At 56.3% G+C, this 22,028-nt stretch overlaps 1 protein-coding gene across 5 annotated transcripts in view; it reads left to right on the forward strand.

Annotated features, from left to right (window-relative positions):
* Nucleotides 1-385: 385 nt before the first annotated feature.
* Nucleotides 386-22,028, forward strand: part of STRA6 (signaling receptor and transporter of retinol STRA6) — a 29,787-nt gene continuing 8,144 nt past the window's right edge. For 2 of the 5 annotated variants that reach the window (XM_037833462.1, XM_037833458.1), the window contains exons 1-17: nt 780-839; nt 1,185-1,357; nt 5,982-6,048; nt 6,377-6,462; nt 7,654-7,793; nt 8,383-8,406; nt 8,568-8,734; nt 10,109-10,231; nt 12,393-12,460; nt 12,641-12,717; nt 12,991-13,052; nt 14,005-14,167; nt 17,856-17,931; nt 18,827-18,960; nt 20,011-20,128; nt 20,213-20,314; nt 21,044-21,207. In XM_037833462.1, coding sequence (XP_037689390.1) covers nt 1,251-1,357; nt 5,982-6,048; nt 6,377-6,462; nt 7,654-7,793; nt 8,383-8,406; nt 8,568-8,734; nt 10,109-10,231; nt 12,393-12,460; nt 12,641-12,717; nt 12,991-13,052; nt 14,005-14,167; nt 17,856-17,931; nt 18,827-18,960; nt 20,011-20,128; nt 20,213-20,314; nt 21,044-21,207 — 1,678 coding nt within the window. In that variant the 5' untranslated portion in view covers nt 780-839; nt 1,185-1,250. Of the gene's footprint in view, nt 475-779; nt 840-1,184; nt 1,358-5,981; nt 6,049-6,376; nt 6,463-7,653; nt 7,794-8,382; nt 8,407-8,567; nt 8,735-10,108; nt 10,232-12,392; nt 12,461-12,640; nt 12,718-12,990; nt 13,053-14,004; nt 14,168-17,855; nt 17,932-18,826; nt 18,961-20,010; nt 20,129-20,212; nt 20,315-21,043; nt 21,208-22,028 lie in introns of those variants that run through there. The other 3 variants (XM_037833459.1, XM_037833461.1, XM_037833460.1) reach the window with 3 other exon arrangements.

The raw sequence follows: 22,028 nt of genomic DNA on the forward strand, positions 1-22,028 counted from the left end.
TCTGAAACTGCTCTCTGCTTCCATCTGCATCTCGTTCCTCCCTCCCTCGGGGCTGGGGCCCAGGGAGGAGGAGAGGAGCCACAGGAGGGTGTCCACTTTCTCACGGGATGGGGGAGTGGGGGGCACATTGCCCCCTCATCTGCCCCCACCCCACTCCTGGGAAGCACCAAGTGGGGCTCATCTTACCCACTGCAGGTCTGGTTCGTATTTAAAGGACTAATTTCCATCTTGTGGGCGTGAGTTATCTCCTTGTGAAATCATGTTGGAGAAACAAAAAGGTTTTACCAGTGAGACACATGTTGCCTCTTTCATGGAAACCCCAGGAGAAGGAAGGGACAGGCTTCCCGTCCCTGCCCCCGCCCCCCGCCCGGCCCCAGCACTCTCCTTGGGCCGCCAGAATGCTGGACTTGCCCAGGGGCACTGCAGATGTGGAGGGCAAATGTCTGAGGGCTTTGGGGCAGGCACTGAAGGCAGGTATGTGGGCACCACGAGGTGCCTGGGCCGTCCTGACCACGCCCCTCCGGGGCTCAGCCCACCAGTGCAGCCGGGGCCCTCTCCCCCAGGAAGGGGGTTTTCCAAGGACTGCAGTGTGTTCCCATCACTGGCGCCCAGAGGGGCCAGAGAGGGACAGGATGAGGCCAGGGAATGGTCTCAGGAAACCAAACAAAGGGGGGCTTGGGCTGGAACCCCCGAGAGTGGGCGGGGGCGGGGGCGGGAGCCCAGCTGGGAGGGCCAGGCCTGACCCTGCTGAGCCCGCCTGCAGCCCGCCTACCCTTTCATCTCTGAGGCTCCCACCTCCCTGCTCCTCCGTCGGGTGTGTGTGTCTGTGGGTCAGTCAGGTAGGCTTGGGGAAGGGGAGGGAGTAAGGGTCTCCAAGGGCAGCTCAGACCAGGCAAAACCTTTTAAAATGGTCCTTTGGGCAAAGACCTGCTGGTGAGATGGTCAGACGGACCCAGGAACCCTGAAGGGGGTGCTGCTATCTCCTGCAGGACCGGGCAAGATTGGGCAGGAAGGGACAGGAGGGGACAGAAGAGGCCTTTCCCCTCCTCCCGTGCCAGCCTGCCCAGGCCCTCACTCCCAGATGGGCTTTTCCCAGAGAGCTGAAAGCAAGAAAGTAACCTTTAGGATTAAAGAGAAACATTTCTTTGTTGAGGTTTTTTTTTGTTTTGTTTTTCTTTTTTAAGCCTCTTTTCACATCTGTAGCAGCTTTTTTCCCCTTGTCTGGGGGTCAAAGGAGAAGGGCCCAGAGAATGGCATCCCAGGCGGCCAGCAATCAGACCCCTGGGGCTGCGGATGACTCTTATGACAGCTGGTACATCGATGAGCCCCAGGGTGGAGAGGAGCCCCGCCCGGAGGGGTAAGTGTGGACCCCTGGCCCTGTCTGCCCACAGAGAGGGGTGAAACAGGGGTTATGGATGGGGGGGGGAAGGGTGCATGCTCTGGGCAGGAGCTCCTAAGATCGAGTCTCCAGCCCCAGCTCTGCCACTCATTTGCTGTGTGACGCTGGGCAAGTCACAGCCTCTCTGGGCATCAGCCTCCTCATCTGTTAAATGAGAACAGTGGTCCTTGCCTTGCTGTTAAGATGCTTTAGGTGGGGGACCTGGACCGGGCTGGTCAGCTCCAAGCCACTCATGTGGTGTGTTCAAAACAGATTCAGATGGAGCCCGTCTGGGGTGGTCCCTGGTGGATGTAGTCTAGCCACTCCCTGGGGGAGTCTGGCCTGCAGCCCGGATGGAGAAGCACTGGGGTGGGGGGGGGGGGTGGAGGAAAGCTGTGCCTGGCCTTCAAGGGGGTTACTGGTCTCTGGGGGGACCATTTGGGGTGTGGCTTTGCAAGTGTCCTGTTCTCCGGGCAGGCAGAGGTGGGGGTCACTAAGGAAACAGCCCGCCCCTGTTGTCTTTGGATGCAAGGATGAGGCGGTTCTGTTCTCTTCAGCAGGAAGCTCAGAGCAGGGAGGGTGGGAAGGAGGCAGCCCCAAGTTGGCCTGAGGCCTCGGCTCACGGCTGCCTTTGCCCAGACCCTTTCTATCTTTGTTTAGTCTGGGCACCCTGGCGGAGGAGCTGGGCCTGTCTGTGCCCCCCACTCACCGCCAAGGACACCTCGGCCTGCGTGGGACCCAGAGCTCAGTTCTCCCCTTGTTGTTCCTGGCCCCACCCCCCACCTCCCTGCTCTAGCTGAGGGTTTGGGGAACTGGAAAGGTGAGGCTGGAGGGTGGCTGAGACAGATGTGTACACATCTGTTCTCCATCAACAACCAACACTGGAGAAAGAAAATGCTAGCGTGCCTCCCCCCGGGGCTGGGGCTGCGGCCAGTCCAGGCTTGGGTCAGCCGGCAGAGTGAGGGTCCCACCCAAGCCTGGGGGGAAGGAACTGTTGTTTGGAGGACTTGGGCTTCTGACCACCTGGAAAACTCCCCTCCCCGGGCTGACCTTGAGAGCTGTGGGCTCCCCAGGGCCCTCTGTGTATGGGGGTGGGGAGGGGAAACAGGGTGAGCAGGGGCCAGGAACCCGCGAGGAGGCAGATCCTGACATAGTTAAAGCCCTGTCTGAAGCTGCATCCTTGTGAGCCTCGGGACCAGGCAAGGGGTGAGGGCTGGGCCCTGCCACCGGCTCTGTGGTGGGGATGTTTAGATATAAAAACTGGGCTTAGAATAAAGTGGGGTGCATGGTAGGGACTGGGGCAATGCTAGGTGGGCAGAATCTGGGATTTGCAGCCTCCTCCTTCCACTGCAGGGCACCCTTCAGGATGAAGAGATTTGCTCTGAGTCTGTTTAGACAAACCAAAGGTGGGAGGGGGAAACCTGAGGCTCAGGGAAATTCCAGCGAGGTGAACTTGGGCTAAACTCTCCCTGTGTGAGTCAGACACTCCAGGGAGACAGTGCATCAGAGCTTCAGGGAGCTCTGGGCAGTGGTTCTTTTCTGTTCCTCAGGGTGCCCCATATTGCTCAGGCTGGAGTCGGGGTTGGTGAGCACTGGGGACAGTGGCTGGGATGAATTCAGTCCCCTGGCCACACCTATCCAGGTGCCCCTGTGGTGCCAGGACCTTGGTGAAGAGGTGGGGGTACGGTCAGCCTTTCCCTGTCACCCAGAGAAGTCATGCAGTCTGCCTCCCCTCTGGGTGGGACGCTTTCCAGGCTCCTGATCAGAACCAGACTCCTAAGAGTGGCTGTCTTGGCCTCCTCTAGTGTCCTCCCTGCAGTCTGGCCTCCATCCCTGGGGGCCTGCCACCACCTCCGAATTGCTAAGACCAAATCTCTGCTTCCTTGGGCTACATTTGACTCTGTTCCTTATCCCTCATATGATGAGGCCCAGAACCCTACAGTCATCCCCAAAACTCCCCCTCCCTTGGTTCCCCCACATCAAGGTGTGTAAACCCTTCCTCCTACATAGCTCTGAAACACAATCTGGCTTCTCCATTCCTCAGTGCTAGTTTTACTGATCCAAGTGAAATTGCTGATATTTGATTGTTTTTGACTTACAGAATTGGCAATTTCATCTGGTTCAACTTAATGCCTTCCCTCGTGTACCCCTTACTGCTCTCCTCAGTAGGTGGCATAGCATCCTCCTGGTTGGTCCTCATTCCATCTGTCCTTCCCAAGGGCAGCACAGAAAAGTGGCTAGGATTGTGGGCACTGGAGCCAGACAAACTTGTTTTCAATCCTGCTCTGACACTTTACTAGCTGTGTGATTTGGGCAAGACACTTAACCTCTCTGAACCCTGGTCTCCCTATTAGGGAGATAATAATAGCACCTACCTTTTAGTTAATATCTGAGTTAATGCCTGGAACAAACAGAAACTGGCATTTATTTAGTCAATGCTTAGTAAGTGCTAGTTGCTGTTATTATTATTGTTGTTATTATTTTTCACATCCAGCCAGAAAAAATCTACCCCCATCCAGAGCACTGCCTTGTGCAAACACCCTCAATGGCTCCCCAGTGCCTCCCATACCCTGCCTGCTGCCTGCCACTCTGCCTTCCTCATCTTCTTCCCTCTACATGTGGTTCTCTTTCCCCTTCTTTGCTTAAATAGATGCTAACCATCTTTCAGACTAAAATCAAATACCACCATCCCGCCACCCCCAACTCCCCACCCCACCCCCCACAATGCCTTGCTCAAAGTTTCTCTCCTCTGCATCTTTTAGCACCTGCTTGTGTCTCTCCTAGGATTTAGCTCACTACCCTGAGGAGTCATTCTTTCTGTTTCCCAGCCATCCTGCCTGTCCCATGGACAGAACGTGGGTCTGATCCATCAGCCAAACAGTTTTTTATTGAATGAACACCTGAGCTGAGGGGTCAGATGGGGGACTCTGGGTTGTACAGAAAGGGCCAGAGGTTTCCTCAGGCAGGACCCTGGAGGGGTCCCCAGGGGCAGAGGTGGCTCCTAGTTTGGGAAGCCACTCAGGCTCATCCTCGACTCTGTTTGCAGACCTTGGGGTACAGGGTTGAGCAGGACCCAACCATGGGAGGAGATGCAGGCCAAGGGGCTGGAGTGATGGCTCCAAACTCTTGCAGCTGGGCTGGGACCCTGCCTCACCTTAATCCTGTCCCACACAGCGGAGTTGGGAGTAGGGAGAGTGAGGCCAAGTTCAGCCTGTAGGGCCCTAGTCTCCTACAGAGCACCCATCTACCCACAGCACGGTTCTGCTTCAGAAACAGGCTGGTTCTGCCTGGCCAAGAGGTTGCACAGAACAGACTCACTCTGCCTCCCCCTGCCAAGGGAAAGCCCACGTGACCAGTTTCTTCCCTGCTTCTTACTACTCTGGGATTTCCTGAGAGAAAGAGAGCTCAGGGGAGACTGGGCTGTCCAGCAGAGGGTCCCTGTGCTCTGAGTGCACCCTGGAAGAGGAGGCCTTGGGATTCCTCCTTCCCACTCAGCAGGAGGGGACCCATGTGGGAGGCCTGAGCCTCCCCTGGGGAGGACCCAGCTGCAGCACAGGGCTTCCTCTGAGGCCCTTGTCCCACCAGACCTCGCCCAGCCTTGGCCACACTGGTGTCCTGCTGGTGTTCCTGGGCTCCCGCTGGGCAAACCTGAAGATCTACACCTCCCCAGGGTCCCAGTCCTGTTTGCTCTCCCAGGCCCATGACCAGCCCTGAACTCAGGGTAACACACCTGCCTGACCCCTTATTCTTGCCACATGACCCAGCTGGGGAAGTTGAGGCCTTCAATGTCCTCGTTGATCTCTTTCTATCCACCATGGCACCACCTTCATTCTCAGCTACCCTGAGAGCAGGACCTCTGCTGGCCCATAGGGAAGCTTTGTGGCAGTTAGAAAAATGGACCCCCACTCGGGTATGCAGCTCTGCAAGTGGAGGATTTAGTAAGCACTGTGGCCTGGATTTCAGCACTCACTCTCTTGGCCATGCATCTTTGTTCAGTATACAACCTGCCCAACTGTACACAGAGACACTTAATGAGACAGAAATGGAGAAAGAAGAGATATAAGTCCTGGAGGGCCTAAGGAAGGTTCTTTCAGTCCAGGACACAGATCTACCTCGTATATCAGCTATTGGAGGGCAAGATCGTGGGACCAAGAACTTGATTGCTTAACCCAGGTAGTACATTCAGCCACAGTTCTAAGAAGGAGAGGTCTGTGAGCAGTCAGGGAGGGAGGCTTCCTTGAATAGAAAGGGATGAACTGGGGTTCAAGGTGTAGGAAGCATCTGGTTGAGCAACAAGAGGAGTGCAAGCAGAGCTGGCCCACTCTGGCTGGGGCCTTCCATGCACAGCTGCCTCTTTCACCTCCTCCCTGGGAGCCCCCTGCCTCCCTCAGCCCTGTAACCCTAGAGCCTGGCACAGGGCCAGGCTTACCATAGGGGCATGAGGGCCCTGGAATGACCCCAAGGTGGTGGAACTGGGTGGGCTTGTGTAGGAACTGTAGGCCAGAGGACAGAGGGAGGTGGTGGGTGGAGCCCCGGTGAAGTCAGCTTTGAATCCGACAGGCTGCGCACCTGGGGCCTGACCCAGCCTTCACTCACTCTGCAGGGTGGTGCCCGTCTGCCACTCCAGTGTCTCGCCCAGCCTCTACCATACCTGCCTGGCCTTGCTGTCGGTGAGTCCAACCTGAGTCCAACCTGGCTGCAACCTGGGCAGAGGGATGCGGGTGTGCCCTCATGTTCCCTGCTGGGGCTGGTGAAGGGGGACCCTGGGAGCCCAAAAGGTGGGAGGGGGTATCGGGGTCTTCCCAGGGTGGAGTCCCAAACCAGGACACAGACCGAGCCAGCCTTCCAGACTTCAGTCACCTCGTGGCCGGTCCCCAAGATGCCACATGAGTGTTCACTGGGGCCAGGGGTGTCCTGAGGACTGAGGCCAAACCCTGAGATATAGACCCTTAGGGCAGGCCCAGGCCCCCCAAGCCCTCGTCTATGCTCTCCCTTCAGATCCTCGTATTGCTGCTGCTGGCTGTTCTTGTGAGGCGCCGCCGGCTCTGGCCCCACTGCGGACATGGCAGGCCCGGGCTGCCCATGTAGGTGTCATGGCCTGGGCACCCCCGTGCAGAGGGCACAGTTGACAGGAGCCGCTCTGGAGCGTGGGTGGTTTGTTGGGTACCTACAAGCCAGCTCTGGCTTCAGTGACACCCCAGCTGTCTCCACTTGGGGGACCTGTGCACCCCACCCTGATCTTTAGGTTTGGTCAGAGGCCCCAGAGGGAGGGGAGGGACCCACTCAGGTCCATCTGCTCCTGTTGTCCAGGACATGGGGAGAAAGGATTCTAACCCAGACCCCAGGGAGACACGAGCCCGACAGCCTGGCTCCAGGGCACCCTGTCTCAGGCCTCCCTCAGCATCTGGACAGCCCATGGTCACCACCCCCTGCCATCGTAGCCCTGGGTTCCCCCCTGAACCTGATGCTTAAAGGCAGATTCATAGGGGATTGTCCTCCAGCCCCTGTGGCTGGAACTTTCTCCCCCTGTCCCCTTCAGTCCTCTAGCCCCAGAGCCTGGCAGAGGGATGACCCTGAGGGGATGGGACTGGGCAGGCTTGTGGGAGAGAGGCCAGAGGGTTGAGAGAGGTGGTGGGTGGGGCCCCAGTGTAGACAGCCTTGCACCCCAGACCTCGGCTGCACACCGAGAGGCTCCTGCCATGTGGGCTTTATGGGGAACCAGCCTGGGGTCTCTGCCCTCTGATTGGCCCAGGAAGGAGCTTGCCCTGCCTGGGAGGTGGAGGTTAGACTCTGGGAAAGGGCAAAGCAGGACGGAGCTCTCAGGTCACGAGGGCAATGCAGAAGCAGAGGGCCAGCTATGCCCACTCTCTGACCCCTTCCCCCAAGTTCACACCCAGCCCTGGGGCAGTGGCCATTACACAAGGATTCTGTGACTTCCCAAGCTCTCTGAAGTTTTGCCAGCCAGACAGACCCATTAGTGTGGAGGCGGCTATTTCCTGGAGCTTCTGGGGGCTGAGGGAGCAGTGCTTGAGCATGCTCCACTGTGAGTGTGCATTTGTGTGTGTGGGGGGTGGGGAGTGATGGGGGGATGGATTTCTGAGTCACTCTGCCACAGGGCCCAGATCCTGGTACACAGGAGGCATGGCACAAATATCTGTGGCATGAATGAATGAAAGCATGCCTGCATGAAGGGGCCTCAGTTTCCCCATCTGGTTTATGGAACTTGGCCTGGAGGTAATGGAGTCCCTCTGGCCCTGTCCCTGCCTTTGCACCAGCCCTGTGGATTTCTTTGCTGAGGACGGACCCCGGACAGTGCCCGCTGCTGTCTTCGTGGTCCTCTTCAGCTCCCTCTGCTTGCTGCTCCCCAGTGAGGACCCACTGCCCTTCCTGGCCCTTGTCTCGCCACCCAGCCAAGGTGAGGCCCCTAGAGCCAAAATGATGAAATGGGGGTGCATGGGGAATCCAGAGCACTGGGACAGGCATCCGATGTGGGTGAGCAAAAGACTACGTCACGAGGTGCCACTGAGAAGGTATGCCACTTTACTCTCCCCAACTGACCCTCCATGACGCCTGAAGTCTCCCCATTATAGATTCCAACCTTTGGGTCAATATGACTCTCTCCGGCTTCCCCTGTTATTGTGCAAACCCCATTTCCAGGAGGGAGGGAACGCTCTTGTTCATGGGTCCAGGCTGAGCCCCCCAGAACGCCCAGCCCAATGAAGGGGAACGGGGAGGGGCGGGGAGGGGGCCTGGCTCAATGGAGGTGATGGTGACCAGGGCAGCTGCCATGGGGAGCAGCCCCCATTAAATCATCCAGTCCCCACAATGACCCCACAGAAAATGGATATTAGCCCCATCTTGTAGAAACAGAGGGTCAGAGAAGGGAACAATAGTAAAGTAGTAGCTTATTTATTGAGTGTTTACTCAGGCACTGGGCTAAGCCCTACACATACACCTTCTCAATTAGTCCTTGCTGATGTACTGTTATCATTCTCACTTTACAGATGGGGAAACTGAGACTCCAAGAGGTAACTTGCCCAAGATCATAGAGCTGGTGCTTGTCAGAGTCTGGATTTGAACCCAGGGCTCTTGCCCACTGACTAGCTGAGGGGCTTAGAGGATGGAGACGGGTGAGAGGCCCCATGTCTGCTCCTCCACCTTGCGTCTCTCCATCTGTCTCACCTTCCAGGGCCCTGGAAGATGCTGGCCCTGCTCTACTACCCTGCCCTCTACTACCCCCTGGCCGCCTGTGCCACGGCTGGACACAGAGCCGCGTACCTCCTCGGCAGCCTGCTGGCCTGGGCCCACTTTGGGGTCCTGGTCTGGCAGAGGGCGGAGTGTCCCCAGGCACCCAAGGTAACCACTGACTCCGGAAGGCCTGGGGAGGGCTGGAGGTGCCTGGAAAGCAGCAGGGAGGCCCCTTTTGTCTGTTTCTGTGCTGGGCCTCCAGGCCGCATTCCATTACTGCCCTGGATTCTATTCCTTTAAAAATATGCTCATTCCGATACCCGGCCTCCCGTTGGGAGAGGCTGGGGACAAGACAGCTGGGCTAGGGGAGGGCAGAGGGGGAGGAAAAGGAAGCCTGGGACCCCCATTGTTGGTTGCCTAGCTTCCGTTTGGCCAGACTGGAGTGGGAGTGGGAGAGGGGTGGACGTGAAGAGAGCTGGAGGGCGGCCAGTGCTGAGGTGGGGGATGGTCTCAGGGGCTGAAAGAATTCCAGAACCTCAGAACCTGGTTCACTGGCTGGGGCGTGAAGCTGCCCGGTCTGGAGACTGAAGGGTGGTAGTCCAGGCTTTGGAGCAAACAACCTGAGTTTGAATCCAGCTTTAACACTTCATTCATTCATTCACTCACTCAGTTACTCAACAAAATTTTCGAAGCTCATACTCTGTAGCAGGCACATTTCTAGGCACTGGGGATACAGCTGTGAACAAAACAAAGTCTCTGGCCTCCCAGAGCTGTCATTCCAGAAGGGGTGACACAATAAATAAATAAACAAATATTTAAAATGTCAAGTAACGGTGGTGGTTTGAGGAAACCGTGTCACCTTTTGGAGACTCAGTTTCCCCACCTGTAAGTGGAGTCAATGACATGAACCCTGTGGGGTGGAGCTGAAGATGAGGTGGTTCTCTGAGAGGAGGGATCTGGTTGGTCTTTTTTTACCACCTAGAATCAGGTACATACTAAGCTCTCAATAAAAATGTATCAAATTCACAAATAAATGAATGAATACAAAAGGGCCCCACCGCAGGAAGGCCTCAATCCCAGGAGGCTGGGCCTCTACTTCCCTGATGCCCAGGTTACAAACCGAACATAGACCAAATTAGGCCTTGGCTTAATTTTCCAGAGCCTGCATTCAAAAGTGTGAGGGACTATATAGGAACACAGAAAGTGGGTGTCCCACTCTGGTCCCCTGGGGGTGGCAAGGAGGGGGTTAGGTAACCTCCTCCCTTTTTCCTCTATGGGCTGGGGGCCTCCAGGAGCCTCGGGGGAGGGAGGGGCACACATGCAGGGCCTGAGGGGGGTGGGGTGGGTGCCTCTGCTGGGTGGCCCAGGCTGGTGGTGGGGAGGGGGGCAGTTGAACCAGAAGCCTTCTGACCTCACCCCAGACCACCCTCGGGGCCTTCACAGAGCCCAGTGTAAGGTGGGGAGAGAAAGAAATTCTGGTTCTGGGTCCTTGGTTGGGAGAGGAAGGCAGAAGGTTGACTGTCTGGGTGTCTGTCTGTCTAGATCTACAAGTACTACTCCCTGCTGGCCTCCCTGCCTCTCCTTGTGAGCCTTGGATTCCTGAGCCTTTGGTACCCGGTGCAGCTGGTGAGGAGCTTCAGCCGCAGGGCAGGAGCAGGTTCCAAGGTATACGGGCAGGGCTGGGCTCCTACTCAGCACCCACAGACACTCTCCTCCCCGTGTCGGTCAGTCCCATGTACGCGCTCATGCTTGGTGTGGGGACTAGCACATAGTGGGTGCTGAATCCCAGAGTGTCTGGGGCACAGGGCTGTGTGCAAAGTGTGGACTCAGTGAAGGAGGATTGGGTCAGAAGACAGGAAAGTCATAGCCCTGTCTCTGAAACCCTGAGGATCCAGCTGGGGAAATGAGACAGGCCAGGTGGATACAACTGGCTACAGTTGAAGAATGTCAGAAAAAAGGAGACCTGGGAGTCCTGAGAAAGGTCAGGAGGGCTTCCTGGAGGAGGGAGCTTTTGGCAGGGCCTTGAAGGACAGGGGTATCTGGAGTGGCAGGAGAATGAGGAGAAGGCATTACAGAGCATGAGTGCAGGGGCAGAGATGGGTTTGTGTCTGTTTTGTTCATGTCTGTATTTATAGCACTGGGCAGGTCTTACACAGCAAATGTTTTTGAGTTTTTGATTAGGTGGATGGATGCTGGGAGAGTGAATGCATCATGGTGGATGGTGTCATCTTACTAAGAAGCCCTCTAAGCACCTACCATGTGTCAGGGCCTGGGCTAGGTGCTATGGGCTCCAAGCTGCCTGACCTGTGCTCTGACCTCCATGGGCTCCCAGTGCGGTGATGGAGGTGGATGCTGCAACAGATATTTACAGTGCAATGTGATAAGAGCAACGGGGGCTCACCAAGCCCCACGGGAACATGGGAGGAGACAGGGTCAAGCAACTTTTCCCTGGTGAGAAAGGAGGAGACAGAGGAAAACTCCTGAGGCCCTCAAAGGGGGAGAAGGACAGACTCCAAAAAAGTTGAGGACACAGATGCAAAAGAGTTGGTTACTCTTCAGCTGGGGAAGGTGAAGGGAAGGTGTGTAGGGTGGCGGCTGGGACAGACCGCGGGCTAGGTGGTAGCACCCGTTGCCGACTTGTGGAAGGCTGGGTGAGGAGCAGGTGTGCAGGAACGAGGCTGTGTCGGGTGGAGGGTAAGGGCTGAGCAGCAGCTGGACCTAGGTCTGGAGCTCAGGACAGAGGCCGGGGGTGGGTCTCATCTCAGGCATCATCAGACTGAAGCCAGAGCACGGGTGAGATCCCCAAGGAGGGGTGGAGAAGGAGAGAGGAGGCTGGGGTGGGTCCCACATGGGCCCCTCAGGTTGGAGAAGATCCACCTGATGCTTGGTTTGGACCCACGTGGTAGGCAGTTTCCTCACTGCCCCCCTGATGCCCCCACTCTCCGGGGGAAGCCCATTGTCCTCTCATGTTGACAGCTGGCTCAGAAGAGGGGAGCGGCTCTCCCCAGGAAACAGAGTGTGCCGGGCCCATCTCTACCTCGCCGAGTCCCTCACCTCCCCTTCCAGGCATCGTCTCCGCCTCACCTGTCCCTCCATGGCGTGCCTTCCCTCTCAAGTCTCAAGAGGAATTCAGTCCTCTTTGGCTCTCGGTCAGAAAGGTTTAGGCCTCAAAGGGCCCAGTCAGGCTTTGAGCTGACCCACGCCCGCCCTGGAACCCAGGGTTGCTATGGCAACAGGCGACCTTCCCTGTGTTCCCCGGATAATCTGGGGCAGGGGCTCACCCCATCTTCCCAGGGGCCTCAGTCCCTTCACAGGCAGCTTAAGGCCTGGAATGAGGCTTAGACAAATCCGGTCGCCCTTGTGATCTCCTTTGAGTAGGAGGAGTAGTGAGGCCTAGAGGGTCTGACCTGGAATGGCCTGTGGCCTGTGGCCTGTGTCCTGCTCGGGGAAAGTGCCCGTGGGACATGGCTCCCCTCTGCCCCAGTCTCAGCTAGCAGAGGCCAGAGGGACAGAAAGGAAGCCACGATGAGATGTGGCTGAGCAAAGCAGGAAAGAGTTGGAGATAGAAGCTAGGAAGAACTTCCCAGCATTGGGAGATCTTCCGTAAGAGACTGACTCATCCTGTGTTTGTGGAGGAGAAAAGAGCAGCTTTGGGGAGGGTGGACCTTGAATACCCAGTCCATCCCCTCTGCCCTCCACCCCCACCGCCATAGCCAAGAGGTTTTCACGAGCACCTACTGGGCGCCCACTGTGGTACCCTGAGCCAGGGCCCCAGGGATGGCTTGAGGCAGGCCACATCTGCTCATCTGTTTGTCTGTCCCCACAGGGGCTGCAGAGCAGCTTCTCGGAGGAGTATCTGAGATACCTCCTTTGCCGGAAGAAGCTGGAAAGCAGGTGAGGTCCCAGGCCCCCCTGGGGTGGGGTGGGGTAGTCCCAGGGTGGGCAGGTGGCCAGGGTTGGGTCAACAGGCTTATTTGGGAGGCCACCCTGGACAGCACGGTGAGGCAGAGATGGGGGGTGAACCAGTTCTGGGGCTTCTCCTGAGGGTCGCCACCTGCCTGGGTCTCTCGGCAGCTCCCACACCTCCAAGCGCAGCTTCCTGTCCGGGGCCTGGATCTGCATCAGACCCTACAGCTACACTCCACAGCGAGGTATGGGGGGGGGGAGCTGGGGCCAGGAGTGACCGGTGACCCCACCCCTACCTTGGGCAGAACAGCTACAGTGGAGGGCTGACTTCTGCCCCTCAATACCCTTGTCATCAGGACAGACAAACCCCAGCTTGGGACAAGGAGAAGCCCCTAGCCTGGCGTTGGTAGTCCAGGGTTTCATGAGTCCTGACTCTTTTCCTGAGCCCCTTGGGAGGGATGGGGGCTCCTGGGCCTGGGGTCCCGGGTTCATCACACCCCTTCTTTTGGGGACTGCAGGATTCCGACTCCCCCTGAAGCTGGTGCTTTCGGCCACCCTGACAGGGACAGCCATCTACCAGGTATGTCCTGCACCCTGGAGTACCATCTGTCACTGGACTCCTGCCCGTGGGACAGCTCAGCTCTCCTAAAGCCCCATCTACCATCCTGTCCAGCTGCTCCTCGCCATCTGGGGACTGCTGACCTGCCCTGAAAGGTGTGGGAAGTGTTAAAACCCTTGCCGGGCTCATACAGTGAGTTAGAGCATGAGTTTTGGAACCACATAAACATGGATTTCAAGCCCAACTCCATTCTTTACTCCTAGTGGCCTTGGACAAGTCACTCAACCTCTCTGAAGCCATTGGCTCATCTGTGACGTGAGGAAATAGAATTACCTTCCTCCTCAGGGAGTCGGGAATATTTAGTGAGATAAGTGTTTGGTAAACGACCCCCCCCCCAAACAACAACAACAACAACAACAACAACAATTAAAACCCTGGGAGATAGGTATGATTTTTCTCCATTTTACAGACGGGAAAACTGAGGCTCAGGGAGGTAAATTTGACTTGGCCCAGTCCCTACAGCTAAATCTAGATTAGGCAAAATTTAAATCCATGCCTGTCTGGCTTCAATGCTCATGCTCATTTGTAGGACACTGCTTTCTTCAACGTGGAAAATCGGAAATTCTGTATTATGAAGTGTATACATACAGACAGATAGACATATATATATAGATCCACCTCCCCCAGCCTACCCCACCCCTGCACACAGACACATACACTGTGCTACTTGGATGCATATCTCTGACCCATTGGGCTATAGTGTGTCTGTCTGTAACATGCTGTTTAGAAGCCTGAGGATCCCGCTCTAAGGGGAGGGGGAAAGCCTTCCGTGCTGAGCCTGGGCTGCAGCCAGCTTGCTTCCAGAATTTCTCCCCCGAGGCCTCCCATATCAGCTCAGAAAACACTTTTCCTGAGATGGTGATGTGATGCACGGGTGCAGCCAGGCTGGGCACCACATTCTGGGCTCTTCTAGGTGGCCCTGCTGCTGCTGGTGGGCGTGGTGCCCACCGTCCAGAAGGTGAGGGCGGGGATCACCACGGACGTCTCCTACCTGCTGGCGGGTTTTGGCATCGTGCTCTCAGAGGACAAGCAGGAGGTGGTGGAGCTGGTGAAGCACCACCTGTGGACCGTGGAAGGTGAGGCTTCCCAGAAGTCCCCGAGGGCCACAAAGGACGGCCCAGCTCAGTCCCAGCCTGACACTCACACATTGGGTGCCCTGGGGCACCTCCCTGCCCCTCCCTGCCCCTCACTTGCCTCCTCTTCACAATGGGGTGGGTGGCGCTTCCATTACAAGCTTCTGCAACCCGAAGGCATTATCTCAACCAGCCCCCTGCCCCTGGGCAGCTTTTGTGGCTTTTCCCACCTCCACCCCCAGTGTCTTTCACCAGCTCTCCAGATGTGGAGATGTGGCCAGGTGTGAGCTGAGGGGCAGCCCTTGGAGCCTTGGCTGAGGGGGTAGGAGGAAGAAAGGAAGCAGTGAGGTGAGACCAAGGGCCTGGAGTTCTGAGCAAGTGTGTGGGGTTGGGAAGGGCAGATGCCTCCTCTTCCCAGTCCCTGTCTTCCCTGGCCATCTCCATTTTCCTTCTCTCCCCTGATCCTGAGCCCCTGAGCCTGGAATCGATACCAGCATCTCCTTCCGTGATCTGATGCCTCCTGCAGCCCTTAGCTCTGCTGGGGAACACCCAGGCCCTCCCCACAGCCCATGCAGGAGACTGAGAAGTGTCCCCACTTGACACATGGGGAAGGACTCGCTTGAGGACACCCAGCAGCTCAGAAGTATAGCTAAGAGAAGAACTTGGGTCTCCTGATCCCTGGGCCGGGGTTCTGTCCACTACCCTGAGGCAAAGCCTGGGGTGAGGAGTCCTGGGGCCTACAATGTCTGCTGACTTAGGTTCCCTGGGTGGCTTGGGCACTCTGGCTTCTGAGGAGTAATACGTGATGGTCGGAGCTTAGGCTGCCAGCATGGCAGGTAAAGGTGTGTCTGCTCTGAAGTTGTTCTTGAACGTTAACATCATCCTCGCACCCACAGACATAGCCATGCTGGGAATGGAGAGGGGCAGTGGGCGTGGGTTAGGCAGAGGTATGTGTGGTGACTGCTTCCTTCCCTGGCCACCACACCCACCACCCTCCTGAGTAACTTAACTTCCAGTTCTGGAGGCTGCCCTGGAACTGCTGCTGAATCCCACAAGTTTGGCAAGTGACAAGGTGGGCTGAAAATGACACCTCTGGGGAGGTTTTCCAAGCTGCCTGCAACCTGGGTCGCAGGCGAGAGCAGCAGACACAGCCCCTGTCAGCCCACAGCCAAGCTCAGGCCCCTGCTCACAGCCATCCCAGTAAGCCAGCACCCTTGAATCCATCTCACATGGACAGGAAAATGAGGTTCAGAGGCAGGACGGGACATGTCCAGGGCAAATTGACTCTGCTTCTCCTCATCATGACATATGTTTACAATCACACGTTGCAGTTTCCAAGCCTAAATGTTCCCACTTTAGATGTTCTTGGGCACAGGAGCCAAACAGAGCAGTGTTTAGTCTCCTGGTTTGCAGATGAAAACTGAGGCTCGGGAGCCCTAGAGAAAGGCCCAGAGCCACTGGCAAGCCACGCGTGGGACGGAGATTAGATCTGGGCATGGAAACCTTTTGGTCTGTTCTTAGCTAAAATGCCTCATGTCTTCTGGGTTCTGAGAGCCCTCCATTGGGGCTGCCCACCTGGCATTTGGACCAGAAGCCTGGCATCATTCACAGAAAGTTCAGACTCTGAGTCAGGCAGACTAGATTAGATTCCCTGCTCCACCACTTACAATTGGTATGACCTTGGGCAAGCTGCTTCACCTCTCTGGGCCTCAATTTCCCTACCTGAAAAATGCCTGAGCCTTTCTGAGGTGCTGAAGCTACAAAGGCAACCTGCTCTTGAGGCTTCCTTCAGGTGGGGGTGACAGACTTATTCACAAAGCAGGGCCCCAGAGGAGGCAAAGAACAGGAAGACTTCATGGCCACTGGGGTTTGGAGGGATCTGAGTTTGGAACGAATTCAGGGAGAAAGAAACAGGAGGCAGACAGATGGAGATCAAAGGCCAGGCTGGTGGCCAAGGGGGTTTGCTAGGCCTTCACCCCTGCGTTAGTCTGTTCACTGACTCAGCCAGCCTCAGCCAGCAGCCCCTAGCCTCCTGGTAGAAAACGGCCCAGAATGCACCTTCCCTTCAGTCAAGCTGGCTCCAGGAGGGGTAAGCTGAGCAGGGCAGTGCTGTGCATACCCAGTTCCTTCTCCCAATCTTACTTCTTCAGAAAAGTGCCCCCTCCTGCCCCTGAAGGAGAGAGCCAGGGACAAGCAGAGTGGCCCAGGTTTCTGTAGCAGCGATACTCCATCCCAGCTACACTGGAGAATCACCTGGGAGCTTTTAAAAAATCCCGTTGCTCAAGCCCAGCCCCAGAGCTTCTGAAGCAGAAACCCTGAGGCTGGGGCCCAGCATCTATGATTGAATAAGGCCTCCCGGTGTTTCTGATGTAAGGCAAAAGTTGAGAACCACTAAAGTAGATACTCAATAAATGTTGACGGGTTGATTGATTTCAATCATTTGTGGATTGAAAGAAATCACTGAGACCCTGCCTTTAGAAAAGCCCTCTGTTGCTGGTTCTCAACCCTGGAATCACTGGGGGAGCTTTCACAAAAACTAAAACCTGGATCCTATCCCCAGAGATTCTGATTTGATCCGTCTAGGGTGCAGCTTGGGCAGTGGGATTTTTAAAAGCTCCCCAGGTGATCCTAAAGCCTCAGAGTGCCAAAACCCACTGCCCTAGTGTCTATGGCTAAATGGAAATAGTGCTTGCCTATTCCATGTGTGTTTGGTCTCCCTCCTCCCAGAATTTTCGGTGAGGACTCAGGAGCAAGAAATACTTCCTGGCGCTGACTGATGAGATCAGGGTGCAGGTGCCCTGGGCTCACTCTGGATCTGCTTGCAAGTGGTTGCACCTCTCCCTCCATCACTTTCTTGTGGTGTGGCTGGTTGGGCCAGGTTGTCTCTCCAACCTCAGCTTTCTCATCTACCTAGTGGGAACATTTCCTGTGGCCCGACCTTGTGAGATTGTAAGAAGAGTCCTGAGCAAGGCTGGATGTGGATGCAGGAGGGAGGGTTGCAGCCCTGCATCCCCGCTACGCTTAAACACCCAGGCTTTTCACAATATGCCATTTATTTCTTCCTGGCTGCTGGGGATACAGCAAACTCATTATCTGTGGGCATGGCTGGGAAGGGGGGGATTTGGGGATGTAGGACCACACCCCAGAGGAGATGGGTAGCAGCAGCTGCCTCCCTCCTTCTGATGGACTCACATCTTCTGGGCCCTGAACAAAGGTCTCTGGTGACACACGGTTGGAGTTTCATGGCTCACATTGTCCTAGGGGGTGGGCAGCAGAGCAGCGTGCCTGGCAGTACGTGTGGGAGCAAATTGAGACTTGGGGAGAATGGAGTGACCTCCTGAAGGCCACACAGCAAAGAGTAAAGGAATTGGAGGCCCACACTGGGTTGGATGGATAGAGTTTCCCACGGGGGGTCACACAGCAAAGGAAGCAGCACAACCAGGAAGACGGCCAGTCTGCAGCCTCAGAGCTGGACTCTCCCTGTCTTGGCTGCCATATGTCAGGAGGCAGGGCAGGGGCAGCCAAGGTGGTAGACTTACATGGGATTTGACAGCTGGGGTTGGGGCCAAGAGGCCTTGACTTAGAATGGGGGGTGGGGCAGGGGTAAATCCACACAGGCGAGACCCTGGAGGCAGCTGGGAGGCTCCTGGGAGCCCCTCCAGGCCTTGACCTCCCACTTTGTTCCCTCCAGTTTGCTACATCTTGGCCTTGGTCCTGTCTTGCTTACTCACCTGCTTCGTAATGAACCGCTCACTGGTGACACACAGGTTAGTGGCAGGCTCTGCTCCATCCAGTGCAGAGCTGGGGGGCAGGGGAAAGGGGTCAGTGTCTTATGGGCCCACAGGACCCGTAGCCCGGGAAGACCTGGGGAGAAGGCCCAGGAGGGTCTCTGCAGGCCCAGCTTGTCACTGAACCCACCTGGGTTTGGCGGCACCTTGGAGGATTGAGAAGGTGGGTCTGGGCCTGCCCTTGGGGTGGGCATGTGTAGTTGGAGTGATATAGGGCATGATGGACTCGGGCCTGGCATGTGGAGGTTGCCCTCTGAGCAGGGGCCACATTGATGGGCTGGATTAGCTAAGGAAGGCAGCTTGGGAGAGCTGGCAATGAGCAATGAAGAGCCCTGAGGGATTCTGGGCAGGGGGAGGGAAGGTTCTACTTGGGAGCAGGGTGGGTGGGAAGAGAAGGTCTGGGCACTTACCTGTGTAAGTGAACCAGTCACTGTGCCCGTGCATTTGAGGGCCTTCAGAGTTCCTACCCAGGGCTCTTTTCCTACAGGGTTGGCCTCAAAGTCCCTGCCTGCCTGAAACTTTGTCTCTTGCTAGGGGACTGAGCTGCATGTCACTTCCCATTCCAGTTGTTGTTTCCTACTTTTCTGATTTGGCTCAGGTTGAGTCTTCCACCCGATTTTGTCTCTCGAAACTATCCCCCTCCACAGCTTATACTTATTCATTCTTTACGATTCTGCCCAGACATCACCTCCTCCAGGAAACCCTCCCTGACCTCCCTGATTGGGTTAGTGGTCTTCCTTGGCTCCCACAGTCTTGAGCTTCCCTGCTAATGGGTAGTCATTAGACTGGGAGTTTGGCCAGAGACTGGCCCAGAGGAGGAATTTAGGGAGTGGGTAACTCCCTGAGGTCTCTGCCTCCCTCACCCCCACCCTAGAGCCAACCTGCAAGCTCTGCACCGAGGGGCTGCCCTGGACCTGGGCCGCCTGCCCCGGAGTCCCCATCCCTCTCGCCAGGCCATATTCTCTTGGATGAGCTTCAGCGCCTACCAGACTGCCTTTACTTGCCTTGGTGAGCCCCTGTCACCCACCCACCCAGTCTCCGCCCATTCCCTCCCCTGACACTGGCCCAAGTATGGGAGGGGAAGAGTGTGCCGCTGGTCTTGACTAACCCATGGGTGCCTGCCTGGGCTGGCAGAGGGAGAGAAGGGACACAACCAACCTGTTAGCTGGAAGCTCACTCAGTTGTGGGGTGCAGGAGCCTTCGGGGAATGAGGAACTGACCCTTGGTGCCACCAGGTATTTACCTGGAGGGTGGCTCCAGAGCTGGGGGGTGGCAAGTTCAAGGAGGCACATTCCAGCTTGTTTAAGGGAAGGCTGTGTCACGATGGGCCACCTCAGGAGGTAATGAGATCCCCGTCACTGGGGTATGCAAGCAAGGTTAGTGGCCACTGTGGGGAGCTACAGAGGAGGTCCTGCCCTGAAGGGATTGGATTAGATGATCTTCAAAGACCCCTCTCAGCCCTGAGTTTCCCAACCTCCTCTTGGGCACTGCTCTGAGTAAAGCACTCTGAGACATGAGGGGGCAGTGTTGCAAAACCAAGGGCCTTTCCCTGCAGTTTCCATCAGGTCTCACCTTGCTGGGAGAGGAGGAGAAGGATAAAGGAATGGAGGAACTACTAGGATTACAAGTCATAATTCCCCTTCTCTGTAGACTTTATACGTCCCAAGCCTTTATGTATACATTATCCCATGCCAGCTATTATCCAACTGTTTCCATAGACAACTCACAGGGAACCTACTGTGTTCCAGGCTCTTGTCTATTGGAATGCAAACATTAATTAAAAATGCAATCCTGTCCCCTAGAGCTCAGGGTGATTGAGGAGAAAATGTTTGCAAAGCCCTTTGTGGTTTTCAAAGAGTCATCACAGACATCTCATTGGATCCTCACAATAGCCCCCTCATTTTAGAGAGGAAGAAACTGAAGCTCAGAGGTAAGGTAACCCACTCAAGCAGTGAAGCAGGGATCTGAACCAGGTCTGCCTGACTCTGAAGCCCTTTCTTTGGAGTCAGTTTCCTGGAGGTGGCAGAACTTGATGCTATATCCCCCTTCCCCCTGCAGGGCTCCTGGTGCAACAGACCATCTTCTTCCTGGGGATCATGGCCCTTGCCTTCCTGGTGTTCATCCCCATGTTCCATGGCACGAACCTCCTGCTCCTCCGAGCCCTGGAGTCCTCGTGGTGAGTGAGGCAAGGGGTGGACGACCCTGGGACCCCTTCCCGGAGGATAGCTAACAGTGACCACCCAACTCGCCCCACCCCCAGGGCCTTCTGGCTGACCTTGGCCCTGGCTGTAATCCTGCAGCACATGGCGGCCCACTGGGCCTTCCTGGAGACTCACCATGGACGCCCAGAGCTGACCAACAGGTGAGGTGGCCCCTGGGCTTGTGGCTCCCTCAGGCCCTCAGCCTCTTCTTCTGTCTGTCTGTCTCTCACTTTATGGCCCTCTCTCTCCACTGCCATCTCTCCTCTTTCCCTTGCAGGAATCTCAGTGGGTAGTAGAGAGAGCTTGCCTTACCCACAGAGAAAAGGGCAATGGCCCAATCTATTCTAACATGCCTCCCTCTATACCTGTCATGGAGCCAGAGATACCCCCATGAGCCTTTCTTGCTTTGGGGATCAGCTCTGCTCTCCCCTAAGTCCTCCGTTCCATAAAAACAATGTGCCTCCTCCCCTTTCAGGGAGGAGTTTGGGGTGTCATACATAGAGGCTGTGGGGGAATCTTGGCCCAGGAGGGACTTGAGTTTGTGGACAAGGGACCCAGAGTGAGGAGGAGGGAGATTTCAGGGTCATAGCAAGATCCAGGTGCACCTGGACTCAAGCCCCAGCTCTGCCCCTGATTGGCCAGAGAGCCTTGGCTGTCCTCAATCTCTTTAGGCCTCAGTTTTCCCTTCTACAGAAAAGAGTGACACTGCCTATCTCCTAAGGTGGAGCTGGGTCAAGAGAGAGAGAGCAGGCCCGGCCAGGACGGGGTGCACCGAAGGTTTTCCATAAATACCCAGCAGCTGTGGTCACCTAGCATGCTCTGACACTGACCTTGGCAAAGGGGCTCTGGAGGGGACACCTGCCTCAGCCTTTCCTCTCCCGCTGCCCCAGGCGAGCTCTCTATGCAGCCACCTTCCTTCTCTTCCCTGTCAACGTGCTTGTGGGTGCCATGGTGGCTGCCTGGCGGGTGCTACTCTCTGCCCTCTACAACACCGTCCACCTCTGCCAGATGGACTTCAGCCTGCTGCCCCCCGGAGCTGCCACACTCGACCCCGGTAAGGGGTCAGGGCCCGGGGAGGGGCTGGGATCTGCCCTGGCCTTGCCCTGGGGTGTCCGTCCCAGGGAGAGAGGGGAGGGAGAACGCGGGGCCCGCAGGCAGTGGAGCACTAGGCAGTGGCGGTGGTTAGGGACAGTGAGGAGGTGAACGCATAGCAACACGATGGATACAGAAACAGAAACTTAGTGCTCACGGTAAAGAAAAGAATGGAATAACGCAATTACATTTAAGTAAAATCCATATACACCAAACAAGGAGGCACGTTTTGCAAGAACACAGACAAAAATGGATGCACATGAATGGTTGCCCCTGAGTGGAAGTGGGTGTGTTAATGGCTCAACTCATAGTGTGAGGCTGTTTCAGGAAGAAAACACATAGTGATTGGTTGGAATGTGCTTTGGCTGAAGTTAAGAAGGGACCTTTGCAAGCTAGTAGCTGTGTTAACTTTGTGGGAAGGAAGAAGGAGTGTGTATAACGTACGTGTGTGTGTGTGCACGTGTGTGCACATGTGTGCCCAGAGCGGACTACGTGTCCTGCATCTGGGAATGCACAATCCCATGTGTCTCTGGAAAGGCTGTGTCTGTGTGGGGTGTCCTCTGTGTGCCTGGTTCTAGGAAGGGCCCCGCATGTGCAGTCCACGCTCCTTCCTCAGTGACTGTGTCCGCCTGTTGGTTCATCAGTGCACACCAGGGCACGTTGCATGTCAGGGTTGTGCAAGAGTGTGTGTCCTATGCTTTGTGAGTCTTTCTGTGAGCCTCCCTGTGTGTAGACATTCTGTGCATCAGCCTGTAACGTGTGTCAGTGGAGTGTTGGTGTGCA

This window comes from Choloepus didactylus, chromosome 4 (genome assembly GCF_015220235.1).
Source record: "Choloepus didactylus isolate mChoDid1 chromosome 4, mChoDid1.pri, whole genome shotgun sequence".
Taxonomy (NCBI): Eukaryota; Metazoa; Chordata; class Mammalia; order Pilosa; family Megalonychidae; genus Choloepus; species Choloepus didactylus.